At 40.5% G+C, this 24,899-nt stretch overlaps 1 protein-coding gene across 2 annotated transcripts in view; it reads left to right on the forward strand.

The window, feature by feature from the left end:
* Window positions 1–23,542, forward strand: part of adcy1a (adenylate cyclase 1a) — a 50,136-nt gene extending 26,594 nt beyond the window's left edge. The window contains exons 9-20 of one of the 2 annotated variants that reach the window (XM_084355813.1): window positions 2,626–2,820; window positions 4,196–4,293; window positions 4,503–4,587; window positions 6,566–6,667; window positions 7,758–8,014; window positions 8,228–8,354; window positions 9,890–10,006; window positions 14,724–14,870; window positions 15,313–15,411; window positions 15,598–15,712; window positions 17,933–18,057; window positions 20,958–23,542. In XM_084355813.1, the coding sequence (XP_084211939.1) occupies window positions 2,626–2,820; window positions 4,196–4,293; window positions 4,503–4,587; window positions 6,566–6,667; window positions 7,758–8,014; window positions 8,228–8,354; window positions 9,890–10,006; window positions 14,724–14,870; window positions 15,313–15,411; window positions 15,598–15,712; window positions 17,933–18,057; window positions 20,958–21,287 (1,797 nt within the window). In that variant the 3' untranslated portion in view covers window positions 21,288–23,542. The remainder of the gene's footprint in view (window positions 1–2,625; window positions 2,821–4,195; window positions 4,294–4,502; window positions 4,588–6,565; window positions 6,668–7,757; window positions 8,015–8,227; window positions 8,355–9,889; window positions 10,007–14,723; window positions 14,871–15,312; window positions 15,412–15,597; window positions 15,713–17,932; window positions 18,058–20,957) is intronic. The other variant, XM_084355814.1, reaches the window with a different exon arrangement.
* The last annotated feature ends 1,357 nt before the right edge of the window (window positions 23,543–24,899 follow it).

Raw genomic sequence — 24,899 nt, forward strand, 5'->3', positions numbered from 1 at the left:
AAAATATAACCTCCTTGGCGAGGTAACAAACTCAATCTATGTGGTGACTAAGGTTACCCTAAAACAAGGTATATAGCATATACCATGTATGTAACATTCTAGCTTGCCCATGTTAAAGTAATGGGCTAATCCTAGCACGGCGACAAGCTATCAATGTTAAACATTACTTGCTGAAAAGTACTTACTTTAGTTTTATCTATGAACATTAACTAGTGTACATGCTAATGTTAGCATCACAGCATGCTAATGTGCTGGAATGATGTTACATGTACATGCTAAAAGTCATCTTAACATCCAAAATATGCTAACTGCGGGCATGCTGACTTGCTAATGTTTTAGCATTCAGCTGGGCTTAAAAACGCCTGCGATACAGCTTATTTAAAAACAAGATGTGGTCAGAATAAGCAAAAGTGAAAAATTCTCACAAACTGTTGTGAGAAGGACCATACATATTGTAATAATGCTAGCATTAGCTTCATGAAAAGCATCTCTCCAGGATGCACCCAAAGGACCTACACAAACTCAAAACAACCCGAAAAGTAATTACTGTCTTATTTTTTGATTAACTGCTGCCGCAAACTTCAGTATGTTTTGGCAGTGTTAAATTAGTTAACCGAGCAGCTAGCAAGATGTTAGGGACTTCAAATAATCAGAAAGAAATTTCTAACTTAGACATCAGTTCACTTCACCAACAACAGTAAAAATGCCCACTTAAAATTAATGACATCGCTCTAAGATTACTTATTCCTTTGAGCTTTTGCTGACACTGCTAATGCTAACTCTAAAAATGTTATCATATAGCATGTCTTATTGTTAAGCTACATTCTTACTGCCCATGTTTAAGTTTCACGCTATTGTAACAAGCTAACAATGATAAACATTACTAACAAAACACTAGTTAGCCTATTTTTGTACTAACTTACTAATTTGCTAACTTACCTGTTACACTGCGATGACTATGAGTGTACATGCTAATGTTATCATCACAACATGCTAATGTTACATACTGAAATGATAAATGTCACATGCTAAAAGTCAGCATCTCAGCACCCATATGCCAACTGTAAGCATGCTGACTTGCTAATGTTTAAGCAGTCAGCTCAGGCTAAAACACCTCAGGCTGACAAAGTAAAGCTTATTTTTGGTCAGAATAAGGAAGTGAAAAATATTCACATACTGTGGTGAGAGGGAGCAAAACTAACATTGGCAGGGTTGGAAAATTTTGATGATAGCATGGTTTGCAAGCTTTGGTTGTCCTTGCGGTCACTGTACCCATCTCAACATGCTGTCTGTTCTTAAAAATAAGGTTATGAACAATGACTAGATTCTAGTTTAGGTTACTCTGTTCCTTTTTCATGTGCATCCTGACTAACTGGCTTACCTGGACATTTATATTGAACAGAACCACTGTTACTGTTACTAATTACACCTTTGCACCTTTGCAATGTCAGCGTTGGAAAAAAGGTCAATACATAACAATAAAGTCAAGAGTCTGAATCTGAGATGTCTTTAATGGCTGCTAAAACATAATAACTACAGTTAGGACCTTTGTATCCCCTTCCAACCGAGAAAAAGTCGTCCATGCACTAATATCTTAGATTAATTACAGCAATTTACATTTTTATGGAATCTCCCAGACTTGAGACAAAACAGTGCAGACGTAGGAGAAGACAACATACACACATCTTTTCCTCGTTGCACTGGCTGCCCATCCACTATCAAGTCTAATTAGAAAATCTCATTAGGTGTTGTGGCTTCATAGATCTTCCCACCAAAAGGTTTCATCAGAAATTTAGAATTTAACTTGACTTTACTTATACTTGCTTCACAATTTGGGTTGTTTTTGTCACATTTATTTGGCTTTATCTTTTGAAGAGGTTATGTTTCACTTGTGTCCGTTGGTTGGTTGGTTGGTTGGTTGGTTGGTCGGTCTGTCAACAGGATTACACAAGAACAACTGGATGGATTTCCATCCAGTTGTTCTTGTAATGGAGTCTACAGAATAGACTCCATTAACTTTTGGTGTAGACTTGGATGATGGGACAGATTCAGGAAGTTGATCACTTTCTGTAACATTCTGACACATCTTCATTCATGTCTCAGGGAATAATGCATGGATCCTGATGAAGAACATCAGGGTACAATTTGACATGGATAACAGGGACCTGTTAGGCCTTGGAGGAGGTATGCACTCTACTGAGTGCTAGAGTACTGTAGGCAGTAATTAGCCATCATTAATTAATTTTATTTTTTTTTCTTACAATGACATGTGAAAGTGTCTTCAGTGAAGAAACAGGATGCTTTTGGTGTTTCTGTATATAGGCATCCCACACATTTAAGGGACATGTATGCGCTGTGCACCAGCTGCTCTGCCTGAAGATTTGTGAATAAGTGATTTTAAAAGTCTATCTGAGCAAAGCAGCAATTGAGCAAACAACCCTCAGCCAAACTTTACATCTTTCTACCTCACCAGTGGTAATGAGGTGTAAAGTTCTCTGTGTCAGAAAACTTTTTGTGTTGTGGTATATAACAAGCGCCGCAGCCTCACAGGGGCAGGCCGGCGTGGCTGTAGCCTTTTCATCCTCAGACGGAGGCTGATTGTGTTGTCTGTTTGGTGTCTGACAGCGGAGAGCCCTGCGGACTGCGTCGGAGAAGCTGAGGAGTCGGACGTCCTTCTCAGCCACTGCTGTGCAGCATTCGCCGGGAACACGAGTCAATCGCTACATCGGGCGACTCATCGAAGCGCGGCAGACCGAGTCGGAAACAACAGACCTCAACTTCATCACCCTGTTCTACAGGAGCAGAGACAGAGAGCGCAGAGTGAGGACACACACACTCACACACACACACACACTGAACATCTGCAGAGGAACTTGTTTCTATTTACAAAAGGCTGCAAAATGTAACAAATATATACTTTCCTCATTACACACAAAGTAACATGCTTCGTGACTGCACTCCCCCTGTCTCTCACACACACCCTACACAGTCTCTAATCTCTCTCCCCTCTCTCCCTCTCTCCTACGCCTGTTGTCTAAGATGTCTGTATGTGTGTGTGTGTGTGTGTGTGTGTGTGTGTGGATGAAGAATCCACCCACCCTCTCTCAGGAGGGGGTGCAGATAATGATTTGGGAACGTCTGAGCACCACACGTGATATCTGTTTCCTATGTGTGCGTGGGCAGAGCCATAAAGGAACAGGGACTGTGTGTGTGTGCGTGTATTTGTGTGTGTGTGTGTGTGTGTGTGTCAGTATCAGTGTCTGTGTCTTTGTCTGTGTGCAATCTAGACACCCAAACCCTGTACACAGTGAAAACTAGTTAATTGTTTCTCATTTTAACGTATTTTAGGAGTCAGGAAATCACCCCCAGCAGAAAACTGATGACACAAATTAGTACAAAGTGTTTATTAACTCCCACACAGCTGCAGTAAAAATATTTCTCTCATAAGATGCTTGTAGAGTTCAACTGTTGTTCCAGAAATGTAGATTGTGACCTCTACACACTGCCCCTGGGAGGTCAGCCAGTGGTCGGGTGGTGGGTCTGTTGGCTCGACTTGTTGCTTGTGAGATATTGTGGCAGCTCGGGCGTCCCGTGCACGCTGGAGAAGCCTCGGGGCTGAGTCAGCAAGTAGGACTGCTAGCCTACTTGCACAGCTAACTGAGCTACAGTAACTACTGTACAGCAGTTATGTTAGCGCAATTAGCGCTTACTTTAGCAACAAAGCTACCGAATCTGGAAACTCCATCACCTTGTACGTAGTTTAGGCAGAGCCGGCCATAAAATAGATCTAGTTTCATAGAAATCGTTTCAGGCCTGTGGCAGCGGGCCAATCAGAGGAGACGGGGCTTTCTGGGAGGCGGGGCTTGAAGAGACTAAAACAGAGCATTCAGGAAGAGTGTGAATAGAGGTGCTGCAGCAGTGGACAGTGTTTTTGAAGGACAGGAGCGTGTGAACATCTTGTAGTAAACATACAAAATAAATGCATGAACCTGAGAAGGAGCATAAGAAGCATCGACATTAAGATATATGGTTTTACACAATGTCCCACCTGTGCTCTTGTGTGAGGTAAGGATTCCCCCTCAGAAAAGGACATACCACTGTCGCCTTCCTAGATCCAAATAAACATCAGCAGGATGGATGGATGAATTCCTCTTATGTTGACATTCTCCCTCTGTTTTTTTTCCGTTTTCCTCAGTATCACCAGGTGTATGACGACCATTTCATCAGTGCCGTGGTTCTCTCTCTGATCCTCGCTGCTCTGTTTGGCCTTATCTATTTGCTCATGATCCCACAGTACGTACACTCACACACTCACCACACACTCACCACACGCTCACCACACACTCCTCCACATTTGCAGCTTATCCATTCGTGTAGTGTAATTGGATCGATCTTGCTGTGGTGTAGTGAGACCATTAAAGAGAAGGTGTTTTCACTGCAGTCAGTGGAAAACCAGGGGAAGCCCTTCTCACTCTGGTCTCTGCTCTGCTCTGCTCTCTCAGGGGGATGCTGGTGCTGCTGCTGCTGGTGCTGTGTGTGTGTTTCCACGTGGCCTGTGTCATGTACCTGCATCTCACCAGTGTTCAGGTAGGACTCACAGACCTCCTCCTGCACTGTTCTGCTCACAAACCTCACTCCTCAGTCCAGAGGGTCTGCACTGATGCCACTTCTTCTCTTGATACGAGCCTCTACGACACAGCTGAGTGGCAAAACAGGGCATCAGGTGGCTGCTCTCTGAACAGTTAGAGCTGTGATACTGGAAAGAAAACCAATTCATGTATTGACAACAAAGATGCCATGGGTACACAATAATCTGTGCGTTAGTAGTGGTTGTTGAAACGTTGCCAGTATTTTCACACATAAATAAATAGACAACATTACCCTGGAGCTTTGACTATCAGTAATTGTTATTATTACTTATGGTGTTACAGCTTCAAAATGACAGATCCTCACATTTGAGGTGCTGGAAACAGGGAATGTTTGGCACTGTTGCTGGATAAATGATATGATATTTTCTACTGCTGGGAGTTTCTCAATTAAAGCAAAAAAAAAAGATCAATCTGAGTTGGCTCAACAGGTGAACTAATTAAACACACCATCAGCTTGAGTACAATTAGGATTTTTTTAGCTTTGAATATTGTTGGAAACATTTGGGATAATCTGAGTACACAACTCAACAACATACATAACACACGTCTCGTTGTTATAGATTTAAATGTGGAGAGGTTACATATTACATCTTTACATGGTTAGTTATTATCACTTTGGCACCAAACAGAGCCTTGGAAACATGTAGAGGCTTTGTCACATTTTAAAGCATGAATTGTCAGTCTGATCAAAATCCCAAAGACTTCACGTAGCAAAATATTGCATCCAAAATTGCTCATGTTCAAATGCTTTGTAAACAAATCAGTCACATTTAGTTAACATTAGAGTAGAGTACACCGTTTATTACACATTACATTACTTCTGTTCTCTTAACCTTTAGTAGACTGTAAAAACTTCTCTCTGAGACTGTAGCTCAGGTAGCATCACATGGAGAAGGTCAATGGAAACGGTAAAATAAAAAAAAAGTCCATAATTTCGCAGAACATTTTTAATGCTCGCTCTTGGTGTTTGTTTTCTTCCTGGAAAAAGAGTTAATGCACTTAATGGCAAGATGGGAACCTTTTCTGAATCGGTTCTGACAGCAAACATTCAACTCCCAGGACTGATCAGCTGTTCTGCTCTGACTGAAGCTTCTTTTCTGCTGAAGAGACGGAAAATAGCGGCAGATGTCTCCTTGTTGCTCTACACACATCTGATGAACCGTTCCTCTCATTAATACATGAAACAACTGTGTTTTCTACATTGTTTTCAGTGGTTTGAGGTTCATCAGGCGCTTCCTCTGCAATCCTATAATGTTTTTCCAACTGGAATATTCTGTTTATCTCGATGACCAACTCCTAATAATTGCATAACAGCAGTGGAGGGAAACAAGCATTTATTTCCCATTTGTTTTGCCAATTTTCTTGAAATTCCTTTAAAATTCATCTGGAAACAAAGCTTGGTTTAACAGTGCATTGAAACACAGCTATATTATTTTAGCACAGTTTTAAATAACTATTATGAGAAAGTCAGCTGCGTTGGATCATAAACTCTTATGGGCTGTATTTTCTGCATATGGTCCCAGCGCTGTTTGCTTATACAAACTGTATCTGATGAAGGTCTGAGGAGTGTAAGTGACCAGCGGTGTGCAGGAGTTTTGACTTCTCTCTCTGTAAATGTGCGACTCCAGATGCTGATTGCCAGAGACTTGTTACAGAGTTTGGTGTGACCGTGACAACTTGTATTGGCTTTGACATCACGTTCACACCCTCTATGACACTGTGGAGTCATGCTACACTGAGCTGTCATCATATCCTTTAGCGTCTCCTCTAATGGGCCTGCGCATAATGAGCCACGTCACAAAATGCACTCATTCCATTTCCACTCCTGGCTAATGATGTGTCTAAAATGCTATTGAGGTAGATAAACAGGTGCTTAATTTACTGACTGGTTCGCCTCCTCTCTCCCCTGGTTTTAGTGCCAACCAGGCTGCCTCACCATCCAGATCCGAACGGTGCTCTGTATCTTTCTCGTTCTGCTCACCTACTCTGTGACCCAGGCCTGTGTGGTAAGTGTGTCGGTAAGATCCCAACCACTCGTTTTATATATTTTTATAATTATTGTGGTTTAAGATCAAGATTATTTGTTAAGCACAATATCATACAAAATTGATTTAAAGTGTTTGGCATTAAAAAAAAATTTAAAAAAATGAAAAGGCTCAAACAGATAAAAACATCGTGAACAAAGGACAAAAGAAAGAGAGAGAGATGGTCCTTCCCCTAAGCCCAAGGCCACAGGGCAACACAGCTGGATCTATAATGCTGGATGGATAAAAATAATGATAATAAAACAAATTAATACAAAATGCATTAAAAAACACATTTTGCTGTTCATCCAGCAGACTTCATTGTTCGCACATCTCTGCAGTACATTAGTTGGCAGAGTAACGACTCACAGCTGAGCAGATGGTGCTGCAGAGTCTCAGAAGAATAAAACATTTATTGTTCAAGTGTAAAATACTCATTAAAACATTTTTAATGCAAATTGGTTAATGTCAGCATCAGCTCCAGAACCCAGTCAGGCTCTGATGTGTGTTTGTGTGTGTGTGTGTGTGTGTGTGTGTGTGTGTGTGTGTGTGTGTGTGTGTGTGTGTGTGTGTGTGTGTGTGACTACTGTAAGTATAAAATAACCAACAACAAAGCAAAGCAGGGATTTAGTGAAGGGATGTACTGCTGGTTACAGTCTACTGTCTGTGTGTTTTAATTAATCAAGTCTACAAACAAATGTCAAAGAGGAAGCAGAACCTGAAGAGGTTCCTTTAAAACAACTTGTTTTGTGAAAAACCCCTAAAAAAATATATAGAAACAAGACTGAGAGTCTGCAGCCGTGCCCCCACCTCTGTCAGGCCACTGAGGCTCAGTGCTGCTTTGAGCTAACTGCAAACATCAGCATGCTAATATGCGCACAATGACTGCTAACGTTTTGATGTGTAGGCGTCATGTTGACAGTGTTTACCATCTTAGTTTAGCTTGTAATTAATCGCCATGAAACCTTTCCAGCAGAACCGGACATCTTATATCTGTATTACATCATCACAGATGGTGTCCAGCTGATAAAGCTCACTCATATTAATGGTGAGTGGTTGCTTTATGTTGACCCACTTCCCCCAGGTGGGATGTGTTCCTTGGGGGCGAGTTGGGACAAACTCCAACGACTCACTGGAGGACGTCCCTGCAGACGACAACAGCACAGGAGTGGGCAGAGCTTGTCCCAACATGGCGTACGCCCTGCTGTCCTGCGTGGCTGGCACCCTCACTCTTGTGCCCTACCTCCGAGTATCCTCGCTCCCCAAGATCCTCCTGCTCCTCCTCCTCTCTGTCACCTACACCGTTGTCATGGAGACCAGCGGCTATCGCCAAGCTGTGGGGTGAGGCCGGGCTGCATGTGATGTTCTGTTGAATAAGGGAAAACGTGTGTTTGTGGTCCAGTATGGTTTAATTCATGTTTCTCTCTGTCATATTTGCCTGTGAGGGATTTTGTTTGTATTTGCTGTCATAACAAAGTATATATATACTGTATATATATATATATAAACATAAATATAAGGAACCAATAACCCATTGTTGTTTGTGTCTTTCAGAGGAGGGTTTCTCCACACTCAGGGGTATGATCCTGTGTTAGCGGTCTTATTGTTTTCTGGAGCTCTGGCTCTTCACTCTCGACAGCTGGACCTGAAGCTGAGGCTCGACTACCTGTGGGCAACTCAGGTACGTCTGTTTGTAAATGTAACACCTGTGACTGCTCATACATGCACAGAGCTTTGTATCTGTTAATCCAGTGCTCTTGTGCACTGCAAGAAATCTTATAATGGCGTGTTATCGTTAACTGAGTCAAAAGGTAATATTTAAAGGATGGAAGAAGCTCAGATTGTAGAGCAGGTTGGATATTAATTGTAGTTGGTTGGTGATTAGATCCTCAGCTCCTTCTTTTGCACAGCTCAAAGTGTCTGTAATTGTTTTAATGCCAATGCAGTTAGACTGTTTTAACCTGTTTCTAATGCAGATTGACTTGTTTCAAATATCTCCTAAAATCAAGTATTGGTTATCTTTACTGTGCTGCAGCTAATGTTTCTTTTTTGTTTTAAAATACAGACACACACATCTGAAACATCAGTATCAGTGTAGAGCTCCAACAATTAGTTGAACAATCCATTACTGAGGATTTGCACCTTTTCTTTGTCATTAACGACAGTCACTTTGTCACAGTCACAGTCCCTGTTAAAACCATCTGGTCCACTAGTAAAGTATCACATATGTGTAGATTATTATTTTTATATGTGTACTCACAGATATTTGACAGTGTATTAGGGCCACTGTCAGTAGAAAAAAATAGACAACCAGGGCAGTGTGATAATATTTCGAGAAAATACTCAGAGATGAAGGCGTAAATTTATGAATAAAACTCATGTATTCTAGAGAGATAAAAGTCGTAAATTTGAGAGAAAACCTCAGAAATTCTCTCAGATCAGAAGGCACACATTTACTTAAAAGAACAAAAAATGTTGGCTCTTTTCTGTCAAGGAATCACATCCCTAGTATAGTATCATACAGATGCTTGAAATAAGATGTAATGTCTAAAAAAGACCTCATATCTCAGTGAAATGATACTCAGGTGATCGGTTGTTATATCAGGTGTAATGAGATATTTTGACCAAAACATGTTTGATAAGATTTTGAGTCTTTGCAGTGTGACTTTGTCAAATTGTGAAGCTTGTTTTTTCCCTCTCTTGTAATGTTATCATTTATTCATTCATTATTGTTTTCAATTTGTATATTTACCTCAATCTAAGTAATCAAGCAAAATACTATTCACAAAAAATCACATACATTCTTGAAACAAGTTGATTTCTGATAGAAAACTGGCTGAAATATTCTGACTGGATTTAAAAACTAAAATTTAAAACACTTCCTTTAAGGCAGACATGGTTTGATATCGTGTGTTTGCGCTGTGTGTTTGTGTGTTTGCATGCAGTCCTGTTCAGTCTCAGTGGAGTGTTGGTTTCTATTTTAAGAATGACAGTGAGCTTGTCTTGTTTGCAAATCATTATCTCCCTCTAGTGATAAGGAACAGCAACTACATCTCCCTCTGAGCTTTGTGCTGCACTGAAGCTGTATTGTGTTTGAACAATAGAGCATCAGTCTCACTTTGGATCTACATACCACCCTGTGAGGACTCACCTCTCCGTCTCCACCTGTGTGTGTGTGTGTGTGTGTGTGTGTGTGTTGTGTGATTGTTCATCCAGGCGGAGGAGGAGAGGGACGACATGGAGAAGGTGAAGCTGGACAACAAGAGGATCCTGTTCAACCTGCTGCCGGCTCATGTGGCTCAGCACTTCCTCATGTCGAATCCCAGGAACATGGTGAGCATCCACAGACGTGTTCAGGCTTGTCCAGCACTGATCATCAGTCTAAAGAGAGTTAATGCCTCTGAAACCAGCCCAGAGTCTCAGAGTGTTTCCTCGTACACCCAGGAGGAGCTGGTTTGGGGATTTGTATTTTAGAAGACATCAATGTTAGTGGCTCCTAAATATAAAAGAGATTTCTTCATTTGAATGACCTCTCCAAGCCAGCGGGGTAAAAGTAAACACTATAACACAAGAAAAACACTTGGAAAAATAACACATAGTTTCAAAAAATAAGATAACATATATATGATAAGCATCCTCCTCTGGTACTCACCTCACAGCCCCTTAAATTCATCGTATGACCCATTTTGGATTCTGAGCTCCACAATGCATTTAAAAGACTGTATTTCAGTCAAGTGCAAGCCTTCAAAGTAATGATATAGGAGAAAAACATAACAAAATTATTGTTAAAGTGTTATAACAGAATCTATGTGACTATATGATAACTTAAAAAACAAAAAAAGGTCAAAACCAAGTATGTTATAGGGCTGTAATTAACTATTTTCATCGCCAGTGAATCTGTAACTAATTTTCTCAGTTAATCGATTTGTTGTTTGGTCTGAAGTGGGTGCATGAGCTCGACCTCGAGTTGAGGATGTAAATAACGTCTTTTCAAATCAGTTTGGATCCTCAGTTGTTTAGGAGAATGCTGCAATGTTGTTTTGCTGTGAAGCTCCAAAATGTTTTGTGTTATTAGTTAGTGACTGAAATTTCTATTTGGGTGAACTTATCCTTTAAGCTAGCACATACTGCTGCCAAAGAGGCCTGGTAAATCAAGCTGGTAATCAATCAGCTGCTTTGGCAGAGCTGAAGAGGAGGATAGTGGGCCCTTTGTATGCAAAATAAAATGTCCCATCATTTAAATAAATGCTCTGTCTTCATGTGGGAAACTCTCCCAGCTGTTTGGGACAATGGCACTGCCTGCCCGAGTGTCATGGTGTTAAAGTGGAAGTGTGAGCTGACAGCTCTGTGTGTCTGTGTCCTCTGACTGATGAACATCCCCTCCACTGATCTCAGTTCCTTCCTCGGCCCCCTCCTCTTTCAGGAAGTGATGAAAACATACATCCTGTCAGGAAATTCAAAGCCCCTCAGGAGGAAGAGCTCTGTTTGTAAACACTGAAGCTAAAGTGCCCAAATTATTCATGCGACAGACCTGGAAGTGTTTGTAGGTGTGTGGAAGTTACAGCAAAGACAGAAACTGTGCCATACATCCTGTCAGAGGATTTTCAAATTAATATCAAGGGAAGCGATGTGGAGGTAAATTCATATTCCAATATTGAAAAATGAAATGTGTTACTTTTGTAAATACTCTTTGTATTACGAATGTTTCCATTTCACAGTAATATGCAGGAAAATGTGGACAAACAGAGCGTCAGTGTCTCAAATCTGCTTGCTGCCAACTAGATAATAGGAAATGTTTTCATCTTGTGTTATGAAGGATCATGTTCGTTTGGATGGTGATTTTGTTGTTACAACACAAAAAATTTTATGTAATTAGAAGAATACAGCTTTGATGTTGCAAGTCAGAATTCAGCCTGTTTAGCATATGAGAACATATTTTGGGGCAACATTTCAGCATAATGAGCTCAAAAGCTGCAAGAACATTGACCACAGGGGTCTGTGACTGACGTGCAAGAAGACAATCTACAGACTAAAGTTTCAAGTTTAGTTTATTTACATTGTAAAGTACTTTTTAAACAGGTTTTGCACCAAAATCTTCAAATTAATCTGGAGGAACACTTATGATTGCAGCATACTCAGGATGGATTTAAAGAGAGTTAAATTTCACTATCTTCCAGGATTTGGAAGAAAAAGATTAAAATAAGAGCGATCAAAACTGCAGCAGAGGCTGAGATATCAGGACTTTAGGTCACTCATGGGTCGAACTCCAACAATGCATCATTTACCATGATGCACCTTGAAAGCGTCTTCTTATCACACCTTGTCTATCTGGCAAATGTCCATGTTTCCAGTAATGAAGTGTAACTAAGTAAAGTTACTCAAGGACTGTACTTATGTATAATTTTGAGATGCTTGTACTTCCTGCTACTTAAAACTTCCACTCCACTGGAAGTACATTATTCCCTTTGAACTTACTACAAGTATTTAATCACTTTAGTTATTAGATGACACGCTGCATCAGAGCCAAGCTGAGCAGTTATAAATGTTTTTATTTTATCAGCAATGAGATAAATAAATTAACTCAAGTACTACTCATACGGATGACTTTCAGTTTTACCAAAGTAATATTTTAACACGACATCTTTACTTTTACCAAGTATGACTTTTGTGTACTTCCTTGTACACTGTTCCTTTGCTGCTCCCAGTTTGACTGAAATAATCCTAATGACATCACTATGACATCATGTGGATCCTACAGAGCTGCAGAAAACATATCAACAAACCTCTGAAGAGATTATGACCAACAAGTTTCTCCTGTGTAGCCACATGTAGCTCTGTTAAGTCCATTATTATTCAAAAATGAATAAAAACACATAAAAGAGTGATAGGTTATTGTAGTTTGTTAGGGGTTACTTCATTTTCCACGATGAACAGACGTTACTGAGCATGCTGGCTCCATGTTTTCCCTGACTTGAGTTTGACGAGCTGAGAGAAATACACTACATTATGAAAGAGTGTCACTTATGTTTAATAGGTTTTTGGATGACAGTGCAGCTCTCTGGCACAGAGACATTCAGCCTCAGGCTTTAGGTTAAGATCTTTGTTGGTTTTGGTCTTGTTGTGGGATTTGTTAATAATAATAAAAAGATAAATTAAGGGCAGTCTTATCCTTTAACAATCAGTGGGCTGTGCATCAGGCGGTGCAGGGATCGTCTGAGGCTGAGACTAGTAAACACTGGGGGCAGGAAGTCAGAAAGTATGTTTCCGGCACATTGGTGACCCCCTCGGAGCTGCAGTGTATAGAGAGGCTTCCTCTCTTTCCTCTGGGCTAAAGTTCACCTTTACACTGTATTCATAACACAGCGCAGTGGGACTCTGCTGCCTGGAATTCAAAGTTTTACTGCTCCAACAATGATTGAAAAATTATTTTTATTACGATGGGAACTACAGCGGCCACCAGAGAGCAGACTGGTTTGTTTGCCCTTTATACACATAGCTGTTCCTGAGGTTTGTGTGAAAAATGGAACCAAAAAGGTCCAAATTGTTTTTATAAAACTATTTTATGTTTTTGAATGACTTGGCACCTCAAATAAAACTGCAATTTTGCTGTTGGAGACAACAACACAGTGAAGCTCATTTGAATCTTGAATCTCCAGCAGCTGCAGTGCAGATGTACTGTGCATCCAATGTGAAATCTATTTCTGCAGCAAAATACACATGCATTCATGAGAATCATAAAGTACTGTATGTGCAAGCACTTCAAAAAAAGATGAAATATAGAAAACATCCCTCACAGTTGGAATGTCACTGTTACAGTTTATATATGGCTGAGGGATACAAGTTTCCCGTGTCCAGTGTTCGCAATAATAATTTTGCAAATAGGCTGCATTCTAATTATCCTAAAGAGAAATTACAATGGGAGTACAGGACATAATGTTTGTCCTTGTTTTCCTTCATGAAGGTAAATTAAATGTCACAAGGAGCTGTTCAGCAGAGGTTAATGCCTCCCATGGTGGTTTTTTCAAGTAAAGGTGCAATACCACACTGTGAACATTCACAGCAAACTGCTGCATACAGAAACTCTTCATCCTTCAACTTATAACAAACATTCAAAATCAGCACGTTTGGATATACATGGTTTTCACTGGACAATAAGGGGATGAAAAACTGTATTCTGAAAAGTAACTAAAGCTGTCAAATAAAGTAGTGGAGTAAAACGCGTAATATTAACCTCTGAGATGTCGTGAAGAAGAAGTATAAAGCTGCATAAAATGAAAATACTCAAGTGCCTCAAATCTCTACTTCTACTTCTTCGGCTGAATCAAATCTTTAAAAGCCCTGTTGGATCAGCTGGAAAATGCTTCGTCATAAAGCTGGAAACAGGATGATGAAACTTTTTAAAGATCTGTGGTTCTCACAGGAGAGCCACACTGCAAACATGTGATGATCGTATATGCAGAATATGATGCCTTGCTATAGATAAAACTAACAGACAGTATATAAAGTAGTTCAAATGAGCTCAGTCTTAAGCATCTACGGCATGAAGCAGTAGTGATATTGATAATTAATGAATCAAAAAACATCAGATATAACAGTAGACATTTTACTGCACTGTGACTACTTATACTCTTCATAATTCAAGTCCACCTGCAGATAATTCTTGTTGTTTTGAACTTGGTTTTGAATGCAGGACTACTTAGGGTGGAGTATTTTCACACTGTCGTTTGCTACTTTTTCTAAAGTATCCGACTACTTCTTCCACCACTGCGAGTTCCAGACTATCTGTAGCACTGCAACATGTGACGACCCTCAGTCAGTTTCATTTACTAAGGAACACTGTGAGATGTCGGTGAAGTGCTGATAAACCAGCAAGTGAGTCAGCAAACTGTATTTAAAAAAGAAGTTACAAGTTGCTTCACGTGTGCACTTAAACTACAATTATGTATATGGATGGATGGTGAACTGACCCTTTAACTTCTTCACACGGTGCCATTATTTGCCTTTTTTTCCCCGTTCAGTTCAGTTCTGACTTTACTCCTCTCCCCTCCAGGACCTGTACTACCAGTCCTACGCTCAGGTCGGCGTGTTGTTCGCCTCCATCGCCAACTTCAACGACTTCTACATCGAGCTGGACGGAAACAACATGGGCGTTGAGTGTCTCCGGCTGCTCAATGAGATCATCGCTGACTTTGATGAGGTGAGTAAATGTTTAGTTCAGTAGTAAATCTGCAGCTTTTAAATATTTTCCCTGCAGGTCTCACGTCTGCCTGCTGTTCCTCTGGAGAACTTAGAGGGAAATATGACCTCTGTAATGTCAATTTCAAATATGACGTTGCGGCCGTGGTTGAGGCTTTAAAAAATACCATGTTTATTGATGCAATATAATAAGCAATGGTTGCGGCTGGGAAAGTCCTTCAAAATAAGGAATTACTTACAGATGACTTCTGGCCTGCTTCAATCTATAATCAGGAACATGAAGCATTAATTTACTCAAACATGCAAAAATAGTCAATTTTAAATTGCATTACACACAACCTATAATACATATGAACTTAAACTGACAATGTACTCCAATTCAACTTGAAATTTGTAATAGTAGTAATGCTTTCAACCTGTTTTTATCTGTTTTTTCCCTCCAGCTGATGGACAAAGAGTGCTACAGGGATATTGAGAAAATCAAGACCATTGGCAGTACATACATGGCTGCAGTAGGGCTGGTTCCTACAACTGCCTCCAAGGTACACACATGCAGTAGCTATATTTACATAACCTACGAGTTTAGCATTTTTGAGAGGATTTTCAGGTGGTACACCCATAGAACACATATAATTATGTCAGGGAATAAACACTGGAGGTTAATATCACCTCCAGACTTGCTTGTTTGTGCATACATTTTGATATTTGTGTGTTTTTCTGAGTCGCAGGTGAAGAAGTCCATCACCTCACATTTATGCACAGTGTCAGATTTTGCCATCGAGATGTTTGACGTCCTGGATGCCATCAACTACCAGTCCTACAACGACTTTGTCCTGAGAGTGGGTGAGCGGAAAGACACACACATGCACACACACACTGGTCTATACAAACATTGGTGTCAGACCTTCTGACCTATTGCACTGGACACCATCTACGCTCAGTGCCGGTAAGTTTGGAAGGAAATGCATCACAGAAAGAGCATTCCCTCCAGGAAGCTCGTCACAGCGAGACCTGAAGTTCTGGGTTCCATTGTGTTGGGTATCCTGTGGGGAGCCTGCAGCAGGAGCCCTTGTTTAATCCCGGTGTAGCCTGGTGTATACAGTGCCATCCTGTCTGCAGACTGTGGGGCTCCATATGTTTGTGTGCTTGGCTGAACCCTCTTTGCAGAAACGTAACTTTTGGTAATCTGCGTAATGCTGGATTTCCAGAAAGTGCAGAAAAAACAAAGACTGGCCTGGTTTTATTTGGTCTACACGCTGTCCAACCTTGAGAACCTGCAGGACTGTGGAGATGACGCAGAAACATGTCATCACAGTGGTTCAGTTAAAATCACTGTTTTATTTTCAAGTGATCCAACCACTGAACCAGTAACCACAATATCACCAGACTCCCTTAACAAATTATGCAATGTTGTGAGTTGTTGCATGAAAAACTTAAAAAAACTTTGTTTACAACAAATTCTACATCATTTGTGAATTATTGTAAATTCTGCATTAAATGCAATACATTAAGTTTTTAAAGTGTCAGTTTTTGGCAGCATGGCTGTACCAGCCTGTCTGCTTCTGTGTCTAAAGCGTCTGTGTCTACCTGCCAACATTTAGCAGCTGTTTGAACACACTGTTTCAACTTATATCACCATTTACTAGGTCAATCGAATAAAATATTTAATTGCGATTAATCGCCTGGTTGTCCAGAGTTAACTTGTGATTAATCGTGAATTAATCGCACATTTTTTTCTGTTCTAAATGTACCTTAAAGCGATATTTTTCAAGTTTTTAATACTCTTATCAACATGGGAGTGGATAAATATGCTTGCTTTATGCAAATGTCTGCAACTCCCTGCAACCCCCCTCCAGTTAGTTAGAACTGAAGAAGCCTCTTGGATGAGAGGTGAAACATCTTCAAGAAACTGAAACACCTCCAGTTGTCCACGATACAGCACTTAGAATTCCTTCGTAATACTAACACAATGTAGTGTCCAGCTTTACACTTGTAAAGATCAACTAAACAATGTTAATCAGCCTGCAAGCTGTAGCCACCAATTAAGCTATCGCTGTAAGTTTGTCCCATGTAGAGTTGTCGTCTCCGTCATAAACTATGCAGCGTGGTTGGCGAGGGGGGAGGAGGGCTCGCTGCATCGGTACTCTGGTGGTAACTCAATTGATTTTATGAGTTGTTGAGATTGGAGAAACTTTATAAACCTTGTGAAATGCTGTCTGTGGCAAATTCTTAACTATTAAGGCCTTGTTATAAATTCAGCAAGTGCTCTACATGAAATTCTGTTTCTTTGTATAAAAAACATTGTGTCCATTTGTCCCAGTGAGGTGAGTGTACAGCGAATCCCATTCTGATCACAAGTGGTCACTTGACGTATGTCAATGCCAGGTCTGGTCAGCCTCATAGTTCTCCCCTACAGGAAAGTACAGAAGCAGGTTTTGGTTGAGGAGTTTTATAGATCACATGTTGCTGCCACTGAAAATTGCATTTGCTAAACTCTTTATGACTTTGGCGGAACACCAATCTTGCAGTCAATCAATACTTTTTGTTTTGATGTGTGTTTATTTTGCTTATGAAAAAAGGTGAACATGAGATAAGTTAATTCTGATCTGACAGAGCAGCTGAGACTGAAGTCACAAAAATGATTCTGATTCTGTAAAGACTATGAAAGCAAAAAAGTTCAAAGTGTCAAGGAGTGACCTGGTAAAACCCAACACAAAGACAGATAAATAAGAGAGTGATGACGGCTGAGCAGCACACCTTAAATATTTCATCATTAGACCTACTGTAGGTGTTGGAAATAATTAGTGTCAGATATTTAAAACCACCACAGACAGCGTTGACAGGAAAGTGTTTATATTCCTGACTTGACACTGGCTTGAGATTTGACTTGGACTCGAACCAAAAGACAGAACCTGCTGTGGAGATGATTGATGAATTCATGCACTAGGGAACACAAAAGGCTTTGGTGGCATTAGAACATTGAATGAAGTTCAGTAAAAATCATTTTCAACCTTGATTAAAAAACAATCCGCATTGTTTCAGCTCTGGTTGTTTTAATTTCAGGTATCAATGTTGGACCGGTGGTTGCAGGAGTGATTGGAGCGAGACGACCTCAGTACGACATCTGGGGAAACACGGTGAACGTGGCGAGCAGGATGGACAGCACCGGAGTACAAGGAAAGATACAGGTACTGCAGCTCTCTCTTTTGGCTTTATGTAACCACATAAAGTCTTATTGAATCAGAACTAATCAACTGGACATTGTCATGTATGACAGGGTATTTGCTGCCACACCAGAAGAGAAACGGATCAGTATCACATTATAAAGTGAAAAATGTATCATTAAAACAAAATATTTTACATTTTATTACAAGATTTTTTCACGTAATTAAAACATTATCACATTTATAAAAGGTGACAGCTATGTGACAAGAAACTTTACTTGTTATAACAATGTACTGTTTCTTATAACACGATGTTAAAACGTGAAATGTTTATTGTTATGACGAGATGTTTTTCACTTTTTAGCAAGATAAACTCTTCAAGTTGTAGCATAACTTACATCGATTTAACTTGAGATGTTTCACGTTTTAACAACATAAATATCATATTTATATTTTATATATATTCTTTATATAGTCTTGTCATTAGGCGATAGGTTTTTATTTCATGATAACGTGAAAATATCTTGTTATAACATTAAAGGTTTTAATGTTAGAACATGATACTGATTGGTTTTATTTCTATGTCATGGCAGCAAAAGCTTCCGCTGTCGCACATAAGAGAGCAAAGGAAAAAAATACAGTGAAGTTGCAAATACTGCTCTTTGAATTAAAAAACAAAACATCCCAACATAAATGTAAAGCCAACTAGTTGTGGTTGAAGGGAGACTTTAGTTTTTAGTTTTGCTGGAACAGTTTCTTGGCATACAGCAGCTGTGCACAGTGAATGTCAGGCCTGTTATTATAGTGAAGTTGCCAGGTTGGTTTCCATCGTGACTTCACAGAGATCTAAAACTTGTCTCACACCATATAAAGCAACCCACGCTGCAGTCTGAGACACCGTGCCGGAGCGCTGCATTGTTGAACAAACTGTTTTTTGTCAAGAAATAGTCCCAACACCACAGATTCTTTTGTATGTGTCACGCTGAGAGCAGAAGGTGGACCCAAATGCAGAAGACAGCAGGCAGGCAGATCAATGGGAGAAGTTTTATTTAAAATGAACAATAGGAACAGGTTAACAGAGCAGATGACTCTACAGAGACTAATGACTGGATTGAAATACAGACTACACTAACAAGGGGATGAGGTGCAGGTGAAAAAACACAGGTGAGGGGGATGATGTGAAGAAAGAAAAGAGCGGGAAAGGAGCTGATAGGCTGTGGAGAAAACTGGAAACAGGGCAGGGCTGATGAGGCTGATCCATGAAAGGTGTGGAGGACAAAACAAAACCCAGACAACACATTAAACACAAATAAAAGTAGATGAATGATACTGTATATATACATCAATATCTCCACTTCCTCCACTGTACAAATATGAAGCTAAAATATCCCGGATATGGCCGCTGGTGACGTCATTTGGAGAGGGAGTCTGTGCAATAGAGATCAGGCAGTAGAGCGGCATAATCAAGGACTGCCCATACACCCTCTGCCCAATCACAAGCAGGGCTCAGCCGTCAATCATGATGCCACATCCCCTTTTTATTTTAACAAAACTTATCAGAGAAATGAACACTTGCATATACATTCATATGAGAAGAAAGGCTTAAAATGACTGAAACCATCTTTGGAAAAATGTATTTGACTTTGATTTTTTAGTTTGGCCTGTGACCCATCTGCTAACATGGACATGGAGGAGGTGGAGTTTATGACCTATACTGCAACCAGCCACCAGGGGGCGGTCAACATGTTAGTAGGCAGACAGTCAGGCTAGCTCTTTGCCCTTGTTTCCAGTCCTTATGCTATGCTATACTAAGCTAAGCTAAGCTAAGCTAAGCTAATGTCTCATGGCTGCAGCTTCATATTTGAGTTGAAGGCAACACACACACAGCACTTGCTTTCTTTCTCATGGTGCAAGGAATCATATCCCCACAAAACACTTTTTTTCTTTATTTTTTTTACCTCTGCATCAATTGATTTATTTAAAAAAAGGTTGATGTTTTGGTCACCAAGACCTTTCTCAAGACAACACTCACAAAATGACATCATGCTTACATACAGCCAAGAATTAACTGAGGATCCACAGCTGTGCTGGAGGTGTTCTCAGTTACATACAAGAGTTCACCAAATCAACCCTGCCTTCCAAAACCCATCCTAGTATGTCCCAATATGAAGTATGTGAAATGCAGTATGACAAAAATACCAGAATGTCCTACTACATCCGGTCACATGTTGCAGTATGCAAGCCAGCATACTTTCCTGGCTGTTCTGACCCATAATCCTCTGCACAGTGGAAAATACGTCACATATGTCACAGTGTGTCACGTAAATATTAAAGCAGAGAGAGCACAAACATATGATAGCTAATTTGACAGAATGACTGACACCGCAGTGACAGATGAAAGCACATTTAAGTGTAAGTACTACGTTCTTAGTTCTCCAAAATGTTGTGCTAAGGCTGCAATGGATACAGGAGCAAGAGGGCAAGAGGGAGGAAGGCTAGCTGCAGTACGTACTAAAAGTAAAAAGAAAAAGTATGCGATTCGGAACACACCCCAAGATCACCATGAGTTCGCCAAGTCATACAATATCTATAATACCTGACACCAAGAACAATATTTTTCAATTGTCGTATTGTGACTTTTGTCTCCCCCTTCTGGCAGAAAGAGTAAGTACACAAACACCGTCAGCATGCTCATGGCGCCAGAGGTTCCTCCATACGTTTATTAATACACTACAGTTGCACCTCCTTGAGCTCTGGCCAGCCGGTCATTGCTGCTTGACGTCAAATGATCGCCAAAAGTCGCCACAAACTCCAGATTTAGAAAATCATGTAAGCTGCGAATAACGGAGTGATTTATCTGGCGGTGGTAGAAGAGATTCTTTATTTCACAATATGAGGAACTGACATCTATGTTTCTTCTCCAGGTGACCGAGGACGTTCATCGCCTCATCGCAGACTACTATAACTTTGTCTGCCGTGGCCAGGTCAGTGTGAAGGGCAAAGGTCAGATGCTCACGTACTTCCTGGAGGGGCGCAGACAGGGCAGCAGGGCGTCTCAGAGCCAGCAGCAGCCCGGCAAGGCCGAGCGCCGGTCGAGCGCGTTCACCCACGGCAGCGTGTGCACCAGGCTGAGCCCCGCCCCCACGGTGACCACCTACGCCACCATCAGGACCCCGAGCGTGAGCATGGCCAAACCGACCACCTCCACCAGCACCACCAGGTACCTGCCCTCTGTCCCCACGGTAATGGTGTGACAGATGCTGTCTCCATGGTGACCGTGAAAAGCTATAAAATGAGTGGATGTGGGGAAAATAACAAAACAAAATGGCAGCAGCAGAGAGAGTTTGTGAAAAGAGGAAACAGTAGAGGCCTTCTCCACTCTTCTACTGTCTGTGGGAGACCGATCGTCTAATGAGAGGCCTGCATGGACTCGGGCCTGGAGTCAGAGGCGGCCTCGGACCCGCGGACTCTCCCTCCACACTCGAGGTTTGTTTGTTGTCTCACACGGCGGGGTGTCGTGAACAGGATACAGGATGCTTTAGCCACGTTGCTCCATGTCGACACCCAAAACTGTGTCCACAACGACAATAAACTAAATGAAAACATAAAAACACATCGCAATGCACGATTGATAGTGTAGCACGCAAGCCTCTCTCAACAACCGCATCCGGAAATTCCTTTCACAACTTAGATGACCCCTTTTCTCTCAGTGTGAAGCCAAATCAGTGCTGTTGCCTTCGCGACCACTCCTCACAATGAGTTTCTTGCCATTTCTTTTGTTGCCTTTTTTTAGATCCGTTATTGGACGGATGAATTAATCGCAGGAGAGATTTTTAAAGCCAAATGTACAATTGTAAAAGGCAGTTACTGGTAACAGCTTGCCAAAACGCGACAGGGCATTGCCTTCAATCATTTCCAGGTCGGTGACCGTTTCTGCCCCCTTCACTTACCTTTTCAACGGCACATGAGCTAGACTCTTGATTCCCTGAGCTGAGCTGCTCTTTAAGTGCATGATGCCACTGCTGCATTCCAGTCATGTTTGCTGTCTGTTTCCCTGTGATGCTTGACTTCCAGATTCTTCCTCGTCAAAGTGTAGCAATAAAGCGGTTCGTCTCCTATCTCAGCCTATCCACCATTTGCATGCTGTAGCCAGCTGGATCCTATTTTGACCTGATAGTGTATGTAGCCAATAGAGTGTGCGTAGCTAGCCACACCAGTCTGTATCTCTGTGGAGTTGAAGCATGACTTAGAAAACTTATTTTCTGTATTGTGCGAGTGTGACTTCCTTCCTCATGGAATTATATTTAAAAAAGATTTTTCTGCGTGCTTGTTTATTATTAAGAAATATTTTCTATGGTTAACAATATTCTGTTTTACTATTTTTATGAACTTAAAGCTGCTTTGGTACGGGATAAGAAAAACTGCTATTCATGAGGAGACTCCCAAACCTCTGAGTCTGGCTTCCTCGTACAAACCCAGATGATTTATTTTATGGTATAGCATGCTACTCTCAGTACGGCTTACCACAGCCATTAACTCTCCTCTAATCTGTTCTAGCATGCACTGCCTGCAAGCCTGTGGCTCTTACATGCATGCTTTGATGAAACATTAATACAGGCCGAGCAGCAGACACACAGTGACTCTGTTTTAATGTAGTCCTCATGCATGCGCTCAACGGTAGCGGTCCTCTTGAATGTAAGGTGCTTTTTTGACCCGTGTCTTCTTCTTCTTCATGAGTTTTGGTGTGCAAAACCTTTTTCGAGGACATTTTTTCAGGACGGTTCGACATCAGGCCGGGGGTTCCTCCTCCTCCCGCTCCTGCTGTAGTCAACAGGTAGCCGGTTTTCAAATGTGCCAACCTATTTTCATAAACATATCAGACTTTTCTTGTCGAGCTGTAGCACAACTTGAATGTGTGACTACGGTTATTTGTGGATTTTCCTTTTGTTGAATGCCTGTATTTTTACTGTTTGAGCTGTTCCCTTAACAGTTTTGTAACTTAAAATGATGGCAAGTGTTGATTTTGGAGAGATTTATTTGGACACCATATCCTGACTGAAATGACGTTGTTGTATTTCTTATCATATTTAAGATAGATTTTAAGGTCTATATAGTAGCTTGAACGCTAACTTTGAGTTTCTAAGAGATTAAAAATGAGGATTTTTATACACTTGCTTTAAACAGTTGACAGAAAGTTGATGGAAAAGAGTTATGTACAATGTTTTTCCTGTAAATTGGATATTTTCATACTGTATGATACGGGTTTCAATTGTTATATGTAGGTATTACTAGCTATTATTGTACATTGTAGAGTCTTTTTCAGAGATATATTATGAATGATCCGATATTTGTCAAGTTCTGTTGTTGAAGATGTATTTATTGAGATGTTTTATGTGAATGTAAATTTTGTTAAAGACGATATTTTATACTAAGTGTTTGCACTGCGATGATATTGACGTATTAAGGTTCTAAAAATAAAGCCAGCGGGGGACGAGTCTCCTGAGTAAGAGAGCTGCTCCTGTACTTATTTTCACCAACACACACACACACACACACACACACACACACACATACCACAGTGCATATGGAGAGGCCATCAGACCCAGTTATAAAGTTACGTAACGGAAGAAAAACAGAGTAGCTGATGTAAGAAGCGACGCCGGGGTCAATGTCAGCTGGACTCCGGCGGTGTTGTTCAGAAGGAGCCTCATGTTGATGTTATGAACACATCTGCTACCAAAAAAACCTGATGGCAGTGACTGTGTTTGTGTGGAGAGCAGATACTGTATGACGTGTGTAGATAACACAGATCATGAGTGTGGCAATCACCTAATTCTGGTATTCAGAGCTCATAAAGTTTGTTAAGGTAACAATGAAAAGACAAACTTGTACAGTTCAAAGTCAGGCAGCAAAAACACAATGTACTTCAGTTAACAACATGTGATCAGGGCCGTCACAAAGGCTGTGTTTTTGTTTTCAATCAATTCTCAATTTTGAATTAGTCATTTAAAGGGGTACTTTGTAGTTTTTGAGAGGAATTCAAACTCAGAATTTTAATATTTACAGTATTAATGAGGTGATACAAACTCATAAATATTAATTATTTCCATAAGTGAATAAACAAGCTGTTCTCAGAGGAAAATAAGATCCCAGAACGCTGTTTGAAGTTAGAAAGGTGGCAGGATCCGCAACATATAAACAAAGTAAAACAGTATAAACTGTGTTGTCCTTTAAGGTCAGTTTGTTTATTCAGTTTATTCAGTCATGAAAACAAAGAGAGTTTGTTTGGGCAGAAAAATAAAAACTAAAAAATCTCTTCCCCAAAACTACAGAGTGCACCTTTAAAATCATGTAGTAATAATATTTATGTATGTAGCACAAAACATTTTAAAGTGTTTCACAAGAAAACCAAAACATTGACATGGCAAAAATGACTGATACAACTTTAAAGTGACATGGCACATAAAGACTGTGGCAGGTAAATGCCTACAAACCACATCAAAATATAAACAAAAACTGATACACTGTATCTATGGGGAATGCCAACTAATACTACTCACTAATAAATGGATAATAATTATGAAAATGCCTCTTCAGAGATAATGAAACTGAAATATACCTCTTTCCCCAATGAAATGAACTAGGACAAACCTAAGCTCTATAGACGGGCTCAGGTATGAAACCTGCAGGCAGGTTGAAAGGCAAGCAAAACTCTGGCACATAGTACGGCCTGATGCAGGTTTAAATCGTCACACGGGTGATCTGAATCTACTGCAATCAATCCAGAGGGTTTTAAAAAAGACGGCAAGTCCCAAATAACGTGACTGCTGCAAGAGCAATTAATGCTGAAATAGAAGTTTATAAGC

Source organism: Pagrus pagrus, assembly GCF_965226575.1.
Source record: "Pagrus pagrus genome assembly, chromosome: 6".
In the NCBI taxonomy this organism is placed as follows: domain Eukaryota; kingdom Metazoa; phylum Chordata; class Actinopteri; order Spariformes; family Sparidae; genus Pagrus; species Pagrus pagrus.